Here is a 17,573-nt window from a genome sequence, read left to right as displayed (position 1 = left end):
TGGGGTTAGAGAAAAGATTAATTGAAACAAGCACATACAGATGAAAAACACCCAATACAATGTTGAGATCATTTTGTAGCTGTATTAGATCTCTGCAATGAACACTGTGACAAGTTACAGAATGGAATCTGTGGTGAGTCTTATAAGTGAAAGATTACAAGATGACCTCTTGGTTTTAGATATCTCACAAAAAAAAAAAAAAAAAAAAAAAAAAGTGTAATTACCGCATACAGTACATTATTTACACCAAAAATACATGAGTGGGCAATGACGTTAAATAAATTATAAAACATCTAAATCTTGCTCTTAGTAACATTCAAACAGTGAAACGGAGATCAAATCAGGTTTACTGCAGCCATTTTCACAGATGAGCACCAGCAATATATAGAGGTGCAGAGCAAATTTTCAAAAGTCTTAAGCAACTTAAACTTTTTTCAAGGTTTGAGCGCACCCTATACAAAAGGACAGCTCAAAACACGCAATAATTAAAACCACAACAGAATAGTGCCTGTTAAAAAGCTAAAATAAAACAAACTCCCACAAATCTCAATCTAGCATCCATTTCCTGAATGATCAGTCTCAACTCATCAGTCTGTAATGATGTTGATGGCAATGAGCTGGCTCCTCTGTGAACGGACTCCGAGCATCTATTGATGTGCATACAATCGTAACACTCAAAGGTTCAAACCTGTTCTTTCTTACAGCATTTAATGACTCGCACAATAATACAATAATTGTGTGACTGATGTTAAGAAATTATTGCTTTAAGCAATGTTTAAAGTATATACATTTTCTCAAATACATGTAAGTGGTTTATTTAAAAAAAAAAAAAAAACATTCGTAAACTGCTACTTTACGATTGTACAGCTTAATTCATTTGTCTATATTGAACTGAACCATTTCATGAATTGCTCTATGTAGTTACACTAAAGATTTATTCATAGTTTGAGTTCGCCTGCAACTTTGGAAGCAATATTCTTAAAAGCGATGGAGTTGCCAGATATCCTCTTAAAACGGACACCATTAAGTGAGAGCCGGGGCAGTTTGCACACCTCCATCTCCCATTGGACAAGGCTGTCACCGCGGCTGTCGCCGTGGGCACAGAGAAGCAGAAAGCATTCGCGCTGCTGGTAAGTGCAGCTGTTGGCGTCCAGAACTTTGCGGATCTCATTTATGATGTCGGCTGGCTCCATGGTGCTGGTGGTGTTCATACTCCAGGTGAAACGGAGAGAGCGGGGTTTGCCGTCTTTTCCATCTTTCCCTTCATCTTTCTGCTGATCCCCAGATACATGGCGACTGTATGAGATTGAGACGGAGTGGAAAGGGAATGTAAAGAGAGAATTACAAGGTTAAGATCAGTGAGGTGGATGGAGAAACATGGTGGCAACATTTTGTATGGTTAGAAATTAACCACTAATCACAATGTTAGTAAACAATCACTGAAGCAGGTGCATGAATGGGTTATTAATCATCATCACACATGGAAATTAATGTGAAACAAATGCACAACACTCAAACTGGGGCATGCACACAAGCAGCGCACATTTTAAAGCGATATAACATTACTTAGGGTTGGGAAATATAGGTAAAACAATTATATTTAATTATATACAGTTGTGCTCAAAAGATTGCATACCCTGGCAGAAATTGTGGCATTGATTTTGAAAATATGACTGATCATACAAAAAAACCAAGACCAAGAAAGATTTCAGCCACAACTGCCAGAAGAATTGTTCGGGATACAAAGAAAAACCCACAGGTAACCTCAGGAGAAATACAGTCTGCTCTGGAAAAAGACGGTGTGGTTGTTTCAAGGAGCACAATATGACGATACTTGAACATAAATGAGCTGCATGGTCGAGTTGCCAGAAAGAAGCCTTTACTTCACCAATGCCACAAAAAAGCCCAGTTACAATATGCCCGACATCACCTTGACACGCCTCACAGCTTCTGGCACACTATAATTTGGAGTGACGAGACCAAAATAGAGCTTTATGGTCACAACCATAAGCGCTATGATTGGAGAGGGGTCAACAAGGCCTATAGTGAAAAGAATACCATCCCCACTGTGAAGCATGGTGGTGGCTCACTGATGTTTTGGGGGTGTGTGAGCTCTAAAGGCATGGGGAATCTTGTGAAAATTGATGGCAAGATGAATGCAGCATGTTATCAGAAAATACTGGCAGACAATTTGCATTCTTCTGCACGAAAGCTGCGCATGGGACACTCTTGGACTTTCCAGAATGACAATGACCCTAAGCACAAGGCCAAGTTGACCCTCCAGTGGTTACAGCAGAAAAAGGTGAAGGATCTGGAGTGGCCATCACAGTCTCCTGACCTTAATATCATCGAGCCACTCTGGGGAGATCTCAAACTTGCGGTTCATGCAAGACGACCAAAGACTTTGCATGACCTGGAGGCATTTTGCCAAGACAAATGAGCAGCTATACCACCTGCAAGAATTTGGGGCCTCATAGACAACTATTACAAAAGACTGCACGCTGTCATTGATGCTAAAGGGGGAAATACACAGTATTAAGAACTAAGGGTATGCAGACTTTTGAACAGGAGTCATTTCATTTTTTTCTTTGTTGCCATGTTTTGTTTTATGATTGTGCCATTCTGTTATAACCTACAGTTGAATATGAATCCCATAAGAAATAAAAGAAATGTGTTTTGTCTGCTCACTCGAGTTTTCTTTAAAAATGGAACATATATTACCAATTCTCCAAGGGTATGCAAACTTTTGAGCACAACTGTATATACTGTAATATATAAAAACATAAAAAAATCATCAAGACCTCTGTTTACAAAATGAACAGAAAATGAAAATAAGGTATAAATCATAATTACTTTCAATTACATACACAATATGTCAATATTAACCTATATATTTTTTTTACTAAAACTTTAAATCATGAAATACATCATTTTGGCTGAAACGAACCGATGAATTAGTTAAAAATCTATTTACTGAAATGGACAGATTCTGATTTACAGAAATTAATTGACATTTGCATCTATAATGCCATGTTTGCTACTGAAGTTTAAACCACAGATGCTATTCAAACATATCGGTCATAACGCTTTCATAATGAAGGAATGCAAAATCAGTCTAATGAGTCTTCATTAAAAGGAATATCTTATTCAACACATGATAAGCTCAGTCGACTGCAGTTGTGGCATAATGTAAAAATGATTTCGACTCGTTCCACCTTTTAAATAAATGGTTACAGTGAGGCACTTACAACGGAAGTGAATGGGGCCAATTTTTTGTGTGTTTAAAGGCAGAAATGTGAAGTTGTTTAAACCAATTTAAATCGTTAAATAATTTGTACAGTTGTTTAAGGGTTTACAGCGTTACGTCATCATGGCAACAAAGTTGTAAAACTGGATATAACCTAAAGCAGAAAAGGTTAGTAAGCAATTTTATCACACTAAAATCATGTTAACACATATATTGTTTATATCTTGCAGCTATACTTTTGAAACAGTGAGTATTTTAATGTTTACGGATTGACCCTAACGTTTCCACCGCAAGTACTTCACTGTAACCCAGATTTGAATTTTTATTAAAGAAAAGGAGGGATGAGTCGAAATAAATTATTGTGGTAATCAACAATATGCCACAAATGCTGTCCATTGAGCTTAACCTGTAAATTTTAAATCATCACAAATATAATGTGAATATTCAATATTTTGCCCAGCCCTAACATGAATGGAACAACAAAAAAAAAGACATAATTTAAGATCAATAGGACAAACTAACGGCTCTCGTGTTGTACACACTACACTACTATACACTCTGATATCTCCAGCTTACGGTGGGAGATGGGGAACATACATCCAAAACACATGACAATAATGAGTGAAGAGAAAATGACTGTTTTCATACTGGAAATGAGGGTTTCCAGTCTGACACCTCACCTTGAGCCCTCAAATCTCCCGCTTCTCTCAAACTCGGTTGAGACTCTATGGTTTATTTGTTGATTGATTAGAGATCACAATGAAGCAAAAAGGAATGGATTGAGAGTGAGAGATAGAGACAAAGAAAGGGAAAAGGTCAAGGAAGTAATTTTTAGTCATTTTAGAGCACATCACTACACACATATGAGAGACTGAATGAGAGAGCAAGAAATAAATAAATAAGAGGTAGTCAAAAAGTAAACTCCCCCAGAAGACTTGGTTTTATCAGTACGCTGGGCGAGACAAAAACACAAAAAGGTATACAAGACTGTTACATCCGACTTAGACGTCTGAATACATGAAATACTTTTTTGGCCATGCACTCATCTGACACTGCCATGCTGCTTCCTTCAAATAACAAAATACATCTAGAATGTCACGGAAAGAGTGCATATTCCGCGCACTGGATGCGAGACATTACTTGTGACCTGACATCAGATGGATACACAGATATAAGGTCTGTGCGCTTCGCATGCGAGAGGATGCATGTCGTAGTGTGTTTATGGATACGCCATTGTTCAGACTGATAGAGACTCAGGGTTCCCACACCTTTTTGAATAATAATCTTCAATGTCTTTTCCAGTCATTTGTGAAAACCTGAAAATCATTTACAGATATTGCACTTAAAATGTGTAAATTCTAGTCAATGAATATTTTAAAGCTGAGCATAACTGGGTGATTCTCAAGAAACCTGTCACAAAAGTGTCCCCTTAAATCAATTAAAAAATAAAAAATGAAATTATATTTTTAATTAAGAAAATGAGGCCTCACTACCACCCCTGGAGTCGTGAGTTCGAATCCAGGGTGTGCTGTGTGACTCCAGCCAGGTCTCCTAAGCAACCAAATTGGCCCGGTTGCTAGGGAGGGTAGAGTCGCATGGGGTAACCTCCTCATGTTCGCTATAATGTGGTTCTTGCTCTCGGTGGGGCGCGTGGCGAGTTGTGCGTGGATGCCGCGGAGAATAGCGTGAAGCCTCCACAAGCGCTAGGTCTCCGCGGTAACATGCTCAACAAGCCACGTGATAAGATGCACAGACTGACGGTAACTGAGATTCGTCCTCTGCCACCCCGATTGAGGCTAGTTACTATGCCACCATGAGGACCTAGAGCGCGTTGGGAATTGGGCATTCCAACTTGGGGAGAAAATGAGGCCTACATTTAGGACCATAAAGATTTTCAGCACTGTGATGGGATTTTCAGGACACTAAAGCACATTTTACACCCCAATTCTCTGTAAAAAGCAGTCATGAAAATGTAAAAAAAAAACTTCTTTATGGCCCCAAAAAATAGGCTACATTTTCTAGATGCAAAATATTTCTTATTTCTTTCTTTTAAATTTGAAGTAAAATAGGATCAGGACATATTCTTAACAAGATTCGTGACAATCACCCAACTACTGCAGAAAAAAAGAAATTACACACTTTTTTTTTTTATGACTTAAAGGTGCACTCAATATGTTTTTCTTCATTAAAAAAGTTTTACATAAAGAAAGGACCCTTTCGCTCATGGAATAATTATTAATCATGGCTGACTGCAAATAGGGCATTTCTACAATGGCAGTGCATCCACACCGGTAAGTGTCAGTGTAAGTCCAAGGTGACTGCAATACTGGCCAGTGCAACATAAATATTAAAATTACTAAGTGTACATTTGAATATTTTATTAATTTCTGGCTTTTCCAGGCCCAGAAATCACAACTTGCTCCCTAAAATTCCCCAATATATCTATACGAGTCTTTCCATTACCGTGGGAACCCTAGAGACGACAGACAAAACATGTCTTTCGCCTTCTCTCTCTCTCACACACATACATTTGTATCTCAACGTGTAGTTGTTTATTTGTGTTTAAACGAGCCCTTACTCTTCATCTGTGAATTCTTACAACTCCCTAAATCCAGAGCAGCTTAATCTGGAAGAAAAGAGCAGTTCAAAACCGACAAAAAGAAAGAAAAATTAAACTTGTGGATGCAGATAAAACAAATAGCTACTACAGAGCCACATGTTCAGAGAGGTGCAGATGGAGGAGGCAGGTAGAGAGGGAGATGAAAAAGAAAGAGGAAGACAGTTAACGAGTGGAGCGCAGACTTACTAAGAGTCTTTGCCGCAGGGTTGGAGGGGACTGTGAGGGTGGGGGGCACAGAGGGGGCAGCCGGCCCCGATTTGACGGCAGACTGCCGTTTGCTCGGGTCAAAAGTGACCCTGGGGGAGGAAGCCAGACAGAAAGAGATACAGGGAGGGAGGGGAGGCAGGAAGAGAAGACAGGAAAGAGAGGGATAGATTGAGACACAGTTTAAACAGTAAATCGAGCATTTCTTTATGTTTTAGGTTTATGAAAGAATGTGTGTGATCTGTGCGGTTCATTTATTTTTTTGTAAGGCACAAATCCGAAGGTGACTTGCTGAAGGTCTGTTGCAGCTTACAGTCCTTTTTAACTTAAATCCTTCCTAATAGCCAGCACTGGCTCATCCCAACAGAAACCTTCTTTAAGACATGCCCATATGTTCTTTTGAAGAATTTATGCCTATAGAATGCAATAGTAGGACTATGGGTGTAAAAATCCCATTTGTTTTATCCATTCAGACATTTTTAGCGGGGAATAAAGAAGAGATTTCAACTTTATAAAATTATGTTTAACAACCAACTTCTAGTATACTACAGTATACTAACTCTAATCCTAAAAAGAGATCTGCCAATCAGAGAAGTCACGGTCACCATGGAAACAGGAATTGTGCCAACAGAGCTCAGCAGTGACCGCCCACTCTCATTTTTCAACTCATATTTGAATATATTTGAATATTTTCCAATAACATTCTAAAACATTTTTATTTTACTGAAGGTAAAACATTTCTAAAACATTAAGGATGTTTATATTGTACTGTTGTTTCTGTTCTATTACGTCTTTTGCGATGCTTAATGGAATAAGTAGTTCATTCTCACATTCAATAATTTAACTACCCAGTCTAGTAATTTTGTCTTTTTTAAACGCTGATTTTAAAATACAATTTTTGCTTTGAATCAAATGGGTTTTTATTTGTTGTAATTCATCTCGGAGCTAGTTGGTTTGCTTCAAGGCTCAGAATTCTTTATTGAAGTTGTTTTTAAATTCAATATGTATGGGAACAAAATCCCGTCAAATGTATTACAGTCACGGATCCAAAAATAATAAGTGTGAATCCAAAAAAATAAGCGCAGATAAAAAAATTAAGCGCAAAAATAAAAAGCGCAGATCAAAAAATATCAAGCATGAATCAAAAATATATAAACACATTTAAAATATGCTGCAAAAAAAAAAGAGAAATTAAAGCAAAGTTATCCGAATTGCAAACAAAATCATGTTTTCCTTGGCTATAAATCAAGTTGGGTTGAAATCAAGTTATATGGATCAATTTGGGTTCTGAACTCACGACTACATTGATACAGCTAGTAAAAACATGCATCAAACATTCACACCAACCCAGCCTTCTTTTTTTTTTTTTTTTTTTAGATATGCAGCCAATAACCTACAAACAAGGGAGTCTTAAATAATGCCTAAACTAAAACTCTGCTAACTAAATTCAGCTGACTCGATACATGTGTTAACAGACTATGATAATGGTCTACTCTGACAACACATTGTTTCCTAGAGCTGGCAGAAAATACTCAAAACAGACACAAGCAGCGTATTTATCAACCACAAATAATATAATATTGAGCAGCAGCCGTCAGAGTCGCACTGGAGTGACGTCACCTCCCCTCTTCGAATGATTGGCTAGAGGAGAAGCTGTCGATCAAGAACTAGTGGACCAATAGGGACACAAAATGCCCCCTGATTTACATGAAACTCTACTCACAAGTTTTGGAAAATCAAGCACAGAACTTGGAAACAAAAGCAAAGAAAAATACAGCGTAAGGGTACAAAAAAATGAAAATATGTCAGAGAGCACAAAAAACAGTAATGTAACCAAGGAAAACATGATTTTGTTTGCAATTCGGATGACTTTGCTTAAATTTTCTGTTGTTTTTTGCAACATATTTTAAATGTGTTTATATATTTTTGATTCATGCTTGTTATTTTCTGATCTGCGCTTTTTATTTAATTTTGCGCTAATTATTTTTTTATCTGCACTATTTTTTGATTCACGCTTATTATTTTTGAATCCGTGACCGCAATACATTTGGCGGATTTTGATCCCATAAATATGGAGAAAATTAACTGGAAAACATACATTCGGAACAACTATGGTTGAAAAAGTGGGCGGTCACTGTTGCACTCTACAGCCAACCATTGGCTCCTCCCGCATGACAGCTTTTTAAGCACATGACCATATTAGAGCATATGAATTACACACACCCCTACTGTTCTTTGATCATACACTACATTAAGTGTACCCCTTCATTCAGTGTACCCCTTCAAAGAACACACACATTAAAAAAACTTCCACTTTTGTTCACAAAAAAACCTCTGTGATGATGCATAAATTGAACTGAAGAAGGTAAAGGAAGAGAAAGGTAAAGAAAAACAGAAGAGAAATTAAACGAGACATGAGATTAAGAAGTGTAATCTAGAGATTTACAGAGTCCGATTTAAAGGATCCAAACTCCCATTTAAACTCAACCTCATGCCATCCCAGATGTGTATCTAAATATTTTTTCTGCAGAAGAAAGTCATAGTATGTCTTTTTCTTCTGCAGAATAAAGATTTTTAGAAGAATACCTCAGCACTGTAGGTCCACTCAATGCAAGTGAATGGTGGTCAAAACTTTGAAGCTCAAGAAAGCACATAAAGTCAGCATAAAAGTAATCTATACGACTCGAGTGGTTTAATCCTTCAGAAGCAATATGATAGGTGTAAGTGAGAAACAGATGAAAACAGAACAACATTAAAGTCTTTTTTTTTTTTTTTTACTATAAATCTCCACTTTCACTTTCTCCTTTTGTTATTGGCAATTTGCATTCTTCGTGCATATCGCCACCTACTGGGCAGAGAGAAGAATTTTTAGTAAAAAAGGACTTAAATATTGATCTGTTTCTCACCCACACTTATAACACTTCTGAAATCATGGATTAAACCACTGGAGTCTTATAGATTACCTTTATGTTTCCTTTATGTGCTTTTTGTGCTTCAAAGTTCTGGCCACTATTCACTTGCATTGTATGGACCTATGAGATATTCTTCTAAAAATCTTCATTTGTGTTTTTGAGATGAAAAAGTCATACAAATCTGGGATGGCATGAGGGTGAGTAAATGATGAGAGATTTTTTTTATTTTTTGGGTGAACTATCCCTTTAAGTGAACCAATCGGGGTTCACTTAAAGGGCAGTTGCAGTCACACTGTCCCTGCTCTAAAAGAGGACTAATCTAATCTTAGTCCATTTTAATTGCAACTGGCTCTCAGCCCACTATCCATTCACACCATTTCTTTTTGGAGTATATTATATTAATTACAATATTATTACTTCAATTTATTGTTATTGAAATAATAATAATAATATTAGAAAAAACTTTCTATGAACCGCTCTCAGACTCCTGACACAAACCAAATGTGCAACACCCTAAGTGTACTATCTACCACCAGATGGCAGTGTACTATTATCAAATGAGTCCATTATGCTACAAACCACTCATTACTTCTCACAATGGGAGAGATATCCACAATTTGTCATGCTATTTTTCAACAAAGCAAATCATATCAATATTGGATTTCATTGAAAATTTCAACCATCTTCCTCAAAACCCCTTCAATTTACCCATTTAAATTTTCTCCTGCTCTCTTTGCTTAATTTCAAAACCTAGCAAGTCGCCTTGCTGTCTACTGCTAACAGGCATCTTCACTAGAAATGGAACCTCAAAAGTGACCGATTTGTAACGCTCTACACTGGCAACTGCACGTCACACAAATTGAATTCTACAGAGCTTGGCCATTTAGGGGCCACTTCTATTAAAATTAAAAGGAGAAACTGGTACAGTCAACTGATGTAAAAAAAGAAAGTCCTGCCTTACAGGTAAAAGAGACAATCACCTTTTAGATACAGACATCGCCTGTCAGTCAACTCGAGAACGCACAAGTGCATTGGCTAGAGAAGCTGAGAATTTTTTTTTTTTCCCGTAATCTGAGGTAAAGTAGCACAATTTATGATACCGGTGTTGTCATATTTTATTGCTGATTTGAAATATATCCTTTGATCGTAATCTTGACCAACCATTTTGGAGATTTTGGTCTTTCCCTATTCAAAAAGATATGAGCTGCACTTATTTGCCACTTGTTTACATAGAAAAATAGCTGCCCAGCCTGCCCGAGAATGCTCCAAAGATGGCCACAGAGTGGACTGACTTTCTAAGAAGACTTTGGTGCTACTCTGATAAGCACACACAAATATTACATAAGTCTATTTCAATGAGATTGAACTATTTTTTTTATCGGTATTGTTTGTTATTGAATGATTTATATTTATAAATCCAACATTTCTGTCTGATGAATGCCAAACATATCTCTCTACACATTTTACAGCCAAGAATATACTAAAAGCCCTTGCTGAATTAATAGAATGATTCACAAAAAGCCTTTCTTAAAGAGACAGTTCAGCCAAAAATGTAAGTTCTCCCAGGTATCCCAGGTGTGTATGACTTACTTTCTTTACCAGAACACTTTTGAAGAAAATTAGAAAAATATCTCAGCTCAGTAGGTCCTTAAAATGCAAGTGGATGGTGATCCGCACTGATCACAGTCAGCATAAACGTCATCCATATGACAACAACTGTTAAATAAATGTCTTCTAAAGTGGCACAATCGCTTTTGGCATGAAAAATATAAAGATGTATGTCCTTTTTTTTAACTCTACATCATCCTTCATCCAGCAGTTGTATGCATTGGCATTTGGAACATGCGAGAACTGAGGCACGCGAGTCACAGCCAGAAGAGCAGCGCTGTTTACAAGTGAGGAGGAGGAATGCTGTACAGTAGCTTCGTTGATTTTGGTTTAAATCTGTATTTATCGGTTTCTTTACTCGCAATGGTTGTTTGTGTGCTTATCCTGGATGTCTCAACGGAGAGGAGAATGTGAGATTACCTCCGTATCATGGCAACGTGAATACGTCACACGAGAGATCTCCACCCTCTCGTGAAGCTTAATGGAAGCAACGATTTAGAGTTAAAAAGTACTTAAATATTGATCTTTTTCACACCAAAAGCAATCGTAATGCTTTAGAAGTTTAACCGCTGGAGTCGTATGGATGACGTTTATGCTGACTGTCTGTGATTTTTGGAGCTTCAAAAGTCTGATCACCATCCACTTGCATTTTAAGGACCTACTGAGCTGAGATATTTTTCTAATTTTCTTCAAATGTGTTCTGGCGAAGAAAGAGTCATACACACCTGGGATAGCATGAGGGTGAGAAAATAATGCAAAGATTTTTGGGTGAAATGTCCCTTTAATGTCAAATTATGTCATACACATTGTTTTGCACAATCAGCTTGTGTCATGCAAACATTTTGATTAGAAGCAATCAGTTAAAGAGCAGCAGATTGATTTGATCTGGTCGCACTAAGATGCAGGCAGTGTTTTAAAAGCATGCTGTAATCAACCACTGTGAGAGCATTAAACCCCAAATCACTGCAATTAAATCACTACAGGTTAGTGCGTCAGACTCCTCTCATTATGTTAAAAGAGAGACTTACACCCGACAAACTCAAAGTCCTACCTTTTGGAAAACCTGAATGACATATTTCTACAACACAAGAGATGAAAAAAGGAGAGACATTACAAATATGGACAAAATAAAACTATAGTCTATTGAACCTAAGAGAAAATATAAAAATAACAAAAATCAAAGAAGAGGGGAGGTAAGGAAAGGGGGAAGAAATTCAGACCAAAATTCCTTAACAACTAGAGACAAAACTGACAATACACTATTGTGAGCTGAGCAGCTATAAGTCTGTTGTATTGTAAAAACAGGTGATGCATGATTAGATTTGTGTATGTGCGTTTATATGCATATGAGGGTGTGTTTACCTCCGCGTGAGTTTGGAGGTGAGCTTGGTGAGCAAGTTGTTGGCATTACCGCGGCTGCGTGGTTGAGTGGGTGAGGCAGGGGGACCGTTATAGGTGGCTGTGCGACGATCCCTCAGCTGCCCGTGGAAGGTGCTGCGGCTCGAAGTGCCTCGTGGGAAACGCGTTTTATCAGGTGTGGCAGCGGTGCTGATGCTGTGAGTGGAGGCACCAGGGTCCCGAGAGCCAGGAGACAATGACACACTAAAGGCGGAAACAAAATCAGGCTTGGTTTCACAACATTTGCATGGGCTTACTGTGGCTGGTAAAGCATGACACTAGCAATAGCAAGGTCATGGGTTCGTTCCCAGGGAACACAAATACTGATAAAATGTATAGTCTGAATGCACTGCGAGTGGACTTGTATGAAAGCGTCTACTAAATGTAAACATGTTTTGTGGTATAAAGAAAAGAAAAAAAAGATGGGTTACAGCAATCAGTACACAAGTAGAACAACCAATACTCCACACTGTACCTGTTTTCCTTCCCATTGGGAATGACAGAAAGGCGGTCGCCATTGTTTCTATCAGTGCACACATATGTGTTTCTCCTTGACATGCCTCCAGATCCAGAGTTATTCTGTGTGACATCAGAAAACTACAGGTATAATACTCTATCATATTATGTGAAATTATACAGGAGACCATTGCTCTGTTCCAGAGGTAGACCGAAATATCGGTTTTACTGATTAATCAGGGCCAATAGTTACATTTTGGAACTATCGGTTATCGGGAAAAATCAATGCCGACAGTTTTTTTTATTCCTCTATGGCCTCCGCTGTAGGATTCTACAGATAGAACAGATTGGTTGTTAACGTGCCATCGTGTTACTACAATAATAGACCGGTGTGCAACAAGTCTCATTTAAAAAGTCCACATATCAGAGCTGCGACAGACGAGCACGAGCTCACTATGTTAAAGTGCTCGCCTGTTTCATTCTCCCTCTCTCTCCTCAACAGTTCCCTGTAACTTTTAACTTTCTTGTCTAAAAATAAAAAGACAAATATCAATAAAACTAATATCATATACAGTACCATCTGCAAATATGCGGATATATCATTTAAAAAGGTGTAATTCATGAACCTCACAATACTTGAGCAAATGCAGTTCCTCTGGAGCGCTCACATATCTACCTCTAAAGCACGTATTCTATCAGACTCTTAACACGCGATGGGAGAAAGGTGCCATACATTGGTCCTGGAAGGCTTCTCTATCTTGTAGGCTATATTTGGTTAGGATTAGGGAGGGGGCGGGGTTAGGGCATCTGCTGCCTGCCAGGAACAATCCGTGGCACCTTTGTACAATGGGCCTTTTAACAGTTCCCTGTAACTTTCTTGTCTAATGATAAAAAGGCAAATATCATTCTTATATCACATACCGTTTGTAAATACAGTGCCTATAAAAAGTATTCACCCTCCTTGGATTATTTTATATTTTATTTTAATATTGAATCATAGTGAACTTTATTTGGCTTTTTTTTTTTTGACACTGATCAACAGAAAAAGACTCTTTCATTTAAAAGTCAAACATACTTCTACCAATAAGTCTAATTTAATAACAAATATTAAACAAAATATTTGGTTGCATAAGTATTAAAATTAGCTTCAAATTAGTGGGCTGGGGGGGCTTACCTTCAAATTAGCATTTAGTAGATGCACCTTTGGCAGCAATTACAGCCTTGAGCCTATTTGGATAGGTCTCTATCAGCCTGGCACATCTGGACACTGCAATATTTCCCCATTCTTCTTTGCAAAACTGCTCTGTCAGGTTGCGTGGGAATCGTGAGTGCACAGCCTTTTTCAGGTCCATCCACATATTCTCAAACGGGTTGAAGTCTGGACTCCGACTCGGCCACTCCAGGACATTAACTTTGTTGTTTTGAAACCAATCTTGTGTAGCTTTGGCTGTATGCTTGGGATCATTGTCTTTCTGGAAAACAAATCTTCACCCAAGTCTCTGTTCTCTTGCAGACTGCATCAGGTTTTCCTCCGGGATTTCCCTGTATTTTGCAGAATTCTTTTTACCCTCTACCTTTACAAGCCTTCCAGGGCCTGATGCAGAGAAGCATCCCCACAGCATGATGCAACCACTACCATTCTTCACGATGGGGACGGTGTATTTTTGATTATGTGCGGTGTTTGCTTCGAGTCAAACATAGCGTCTGGTTTGATGGACAGAAAGCCAAATTTTGGTCTCATCAGACCATAGAATTTTCTTTCAGCTGACTTCAGAGTCTCCTAAATGCCTTCTGGAAAACACTAGCCAAGATTTCATGTTTTTTTTTTTTTTTCAATAGTGGCTTTCTCTTTGCCACTCTCCTATTACGCTGTGACTGATGAAGAACCCAGGCAACAGTTGTTGTGTGCACAGTCTCTTCCATCTCAGCAACTGAAGCTAGTAAGTCCTTCAGAGGAGTCATAGGTGGCCTCCCTCACTATTCCCCTTCTTGCACGTCCGCTCAGTTTTTGAGGACGGCCTGCTCTAGGCAGATTTACTGCTGTACCATACTTTTTCCATTTCTTAATTATTGACTTCACAGTACTCCGAGGGATATTCAAGGACTTGGAAATTTTCTTGAATCCATCCCCTGAGTTATGTTTATCAAAAACCTTTCAGTAAATTTGCTTGGAGTGTTCTTTTGCCTTCATGGTGTTATTTTTCCCAAGATGCTGACTCACCAATAAGTGGACCTTTCAGACACAAGTGTATTTATACTAAAATAACTTGAAACACCTCGACTGTGCCCAGGTGATCTCCATTTAATTAACTGAGCGAATTTTAAAACTAGTTGGTTGCACAGTGATGATTTAGACAAGTTGCATTAAAGGGGGTGAATACTTAGGCAATCAATTATTTTAGTGTTTAATATTAGTTAAACTTAGTTTCTAATATTAGAAATGTGTTTTGACTTTGATATGAAAGACTTTTTCTGTTGATCAGTGTCAAAAAAGCCAAATGAAGTTCACTATGATTTAATATTTAAAAAAATAAAATATACAAACATCCAAGGAGGGTGAATACTTTTTATAGGCACTGTATGCGGACATCTCGCTTTAACCACACAAAAAAATCCAGCTTTTTCTTCCTGTTGAGCACTCTTCCTCTGAACTGAAGAGTGTGTTCAGTGAACCTGGATCAAAACTCAGTTCCTCTGATTTACGAAACCTACATGACAGGCTGTCCATGACATTCCAAGCAGGCGATCCGGGCCGTGTAAAGTGTTTGCTGCTTGCTGAATACGCACAAGCGTGTGAGAGCAACTTCAAAGTAATCGCTTCACGTGCTTGGAGTAAATGCCATATTCACTGTGCACTGTATATACAATTGGTTTGATTCTGTCTTCTGTGAGAAAATGCGTTTGCTAATGCGCACATAATCCGTGGTTGCAAGATGATTGTATGCACAGTTGTTATTTCCTTCTACCTAATTTATTATTTATTTATTTGCAAATAAATAAATAAAATTAGATGAATAAACAGAAATCAGAAGAAACTGCTATTTACCACATTAAACACAATCTTATTTTTTTAATAAAGTTGAAATTTTATGTGAAATTGAGTATACTGAATAATGTGCTAAATAAAAGTTTATTATTATTTTTATTTTTTTTGCAATTTTATGTATATGTTATTTGCTGTATTAAATTGTGTGATATATCAGCATTATATCGGCCTATCCGCCACCCTGCTCTCTGGATATCATTATCGGCCATTAAAAACCCATATCAGTCGACCACCATTTAAAAGTCCCACGTTATTCACCAAATCTTCATTTTTTTCTGGTCATTATTGAGGTTTAGATTTTTTTGTTAAAACTGCATTTGGGATTGTATTAATTTTGGACTGTTGTAGTCTCTATGTCTGTGCCCATCATGCTAAGAAAAAAAATGTTCTACGTTTTAACACTGTAAATCGATTTTAAAAAACTATCAGCAGATTAATCGTTTATGGGACTTTTTCACCACCTTAGTAATCGGTATCGGCAAAATTGACAAAATCCACCTAATAAGCTGCCTACAGAGACAACATTTTAAGGAATTGTGGGTGCTCCCAAAAGCGAAGTATTTTCCAAAAGGTAAGCATCTTGATTATTCAAACTTGTATTAACCAAATTCTACGGCAGCATCATGGAGAAGGTATTCAAGAATGCATTGTGAAAAAAAAAAAACTGCATCCAAGATTCAGATTATGTGGTGAGCGAAATAAAATAAAATAAATAAATGTACATTTCGTTCCATGCTGAAAGTATAGATAAAAATAGTGTTGTAGTAAAAAAATTCTTATTTCACCCAGTATGTGTATGTGTGTTCAATGCATTTTTACACCACCAGCTTAGAAGCATGCTAAAGTCAAACTCTTAAAATCAATAGCAAGTCGAGTCTCCTATGTGGAGCGCTATTTGTATGACGAACAGACTTGCTGCCTATGTAGACTGTTCCAAATCATTCACTTATTAGGGTCCACGGTGGGTAGGATTCTGCCTTAGAACGCAGACGTCTATGTAGGCAGTAGGTAGCTGGCTACATTTTGGAACAAAGCAAACTGACTATTTGTACTGTACGCGAAAGGACAGAAACAAAGTGAACTCACATTAGGTGTGCTGGTGCTGCCTCTCTTGCGGTCGGGTATTTCTGTTTTGTTGGGGTTGTTGGCATTACCTAGCAGTGGGCTGGGGGGGCTGTGAGAGGGGGGCTTACGTACTGTGACCCCACCTTCCTGTTTGACATCATCAGCTATGCCGGGGACCGTCCTCTTAGAGTTACTCAACGCCGAGTTAGTGACTCCAACTGAGAAAAACAGCATATTGAGATAAACTGGTTCAGTATTGTTTTTGCGCCATCATTTTAACTGAATATCTTCTGTATGGTCCTATTATGTTGGCCTGTTATCAGAGTTATACCAGTACAATCTTCTTTTATCTTAGCTTCAAGACATTCACATGCACCATTTTGAGCTAAAATGTAAATGTTAGACACAATCCACCTTGGTCACTATGGCGTCTTGATTTTCTGGATTCACTGGATGAGACACTCCTCTGGACCTTCAGGTGAGTTGGTGACTGGCCGTTCATCTCACTAGAGGGCCTGGTCTTCACCACAGAAAGATTAGTATTGGAGATGGAGTCAATAACCTCCTAAAACACACAAAACCAGCAAGAAACACTTGTGGTGTGGACCAGTCACAAAATATCTGTTACTTTGAACGACGTTACATAAAGAGCTCACCTCATTGGTCTTTCTGCCCAGCAGTAAGTATACAGCTGTGATCTCGTCATAGTTCATTTTGGATAAAGACTCGTGGATCTTTTCTCTGGAGAAGCCCATACCCACCATCACATCTGTAGAACGACACACAAAGATTTATTCACAGGGTCCTTCCTATGCTAGTTTAGTGCTTTACAAAATAACTTCAAAAGTATTGCCTCCTAAGGCAAGCATGACTATTCCCGTTGCTCATACTTAGGGTTATGGATTTGAAGACTTTTGCATGATCAAGCAGCATTCCCACTTTCTTCAGAAAATGAAAACATCTTGTTTCTAGAATGCTATGCGAGTCTCTCGTGCTGAAACATTGATGCAACTATAA

The 17,573-nt window shown here is 38.0% G+C and overlaps 1 protein-coding gene across 6 annotated transcripts in view; it reads right to left on the bottom strand.

The window, feature by feature from the left end:
- Nucleotides 1–748: 748 nt before the first annotated feature.
- LOC127413962 (MAP/microtubule affinity-regulating kinase 3-like) overlaps nucleotides 749–17,573 on the bottom strand; it is a 52,586-nt gene continuing 35,761 nt past the window's right edge. For 2 of the 6 annotated variants that reach the window (XM_051651555.1, XM_051651553.1), the window contains exons 11-17: nucleotides 17,213–17,325; nucleotides 16,971–17,121; nucleotides 16,578–16,774; nucleotides 12,465–12,568; nucleotides 11,954–12,193; nucleotides 11,643–11,669; nucleotides 749–1,296 (exon numbers count right to left, since the gene is read on the bottom strand). In XM_051651555.1, coding sequence (XP_051507515.1) covers nucleotides 939–1,296; nucleotides 11,643–11,669; nucleotides 11,954–12,193; nucleotides 12,465–12,568; nucleotides 16,578–16,774; nucleotides 16,971–17,121; nucleotides 17,213–17,325 — 1,190 coding nt within the window. In that variant the 3' untranslated portion in view covers nucleotides 749–938. Of the gene's footprint in view, nucleotides 1,297–3,927; nucleotides 3,973–6,053; nucleotides 6,164–11,642; nucleotides 11,670–11,953; nucleotides 12,194–12,464; nucleotides 12,569–16,577; nucleotides 16,775–16,970; nucleotides 17,122–17,212; nucleotides 17,326–17,573 lie in introns of all 6 variants that reach the window. The other 4 variants (XM_051651556.1, XM_051651558.1, XM_051651557.1 and 1 more) reach the window with 4 other exon arrangements.

This window comes from Myxocyprinus asiaticus, chromosome 23 (genome assembly GCF_019703515.2).
Source record: "Myxocyprinus asiaticus isolate MX2 ecotype Aquarium Trade chromosome 23, UBuf_Myxa_2, whole genome shotgun sequence".
NCBI classification, from domain to species: Eukaryota; Metazoa; Chordata; class Actinopteri; order Cypriniformes; family Catostomidae; genus Myxocyprinus; species Myxocyprinus asiaticus.
The sequence above is the reverse complement of the archived record's forward strand: the minus strand, read 5'-3'. Positions and strand labels throughout refer to the sequence as shown.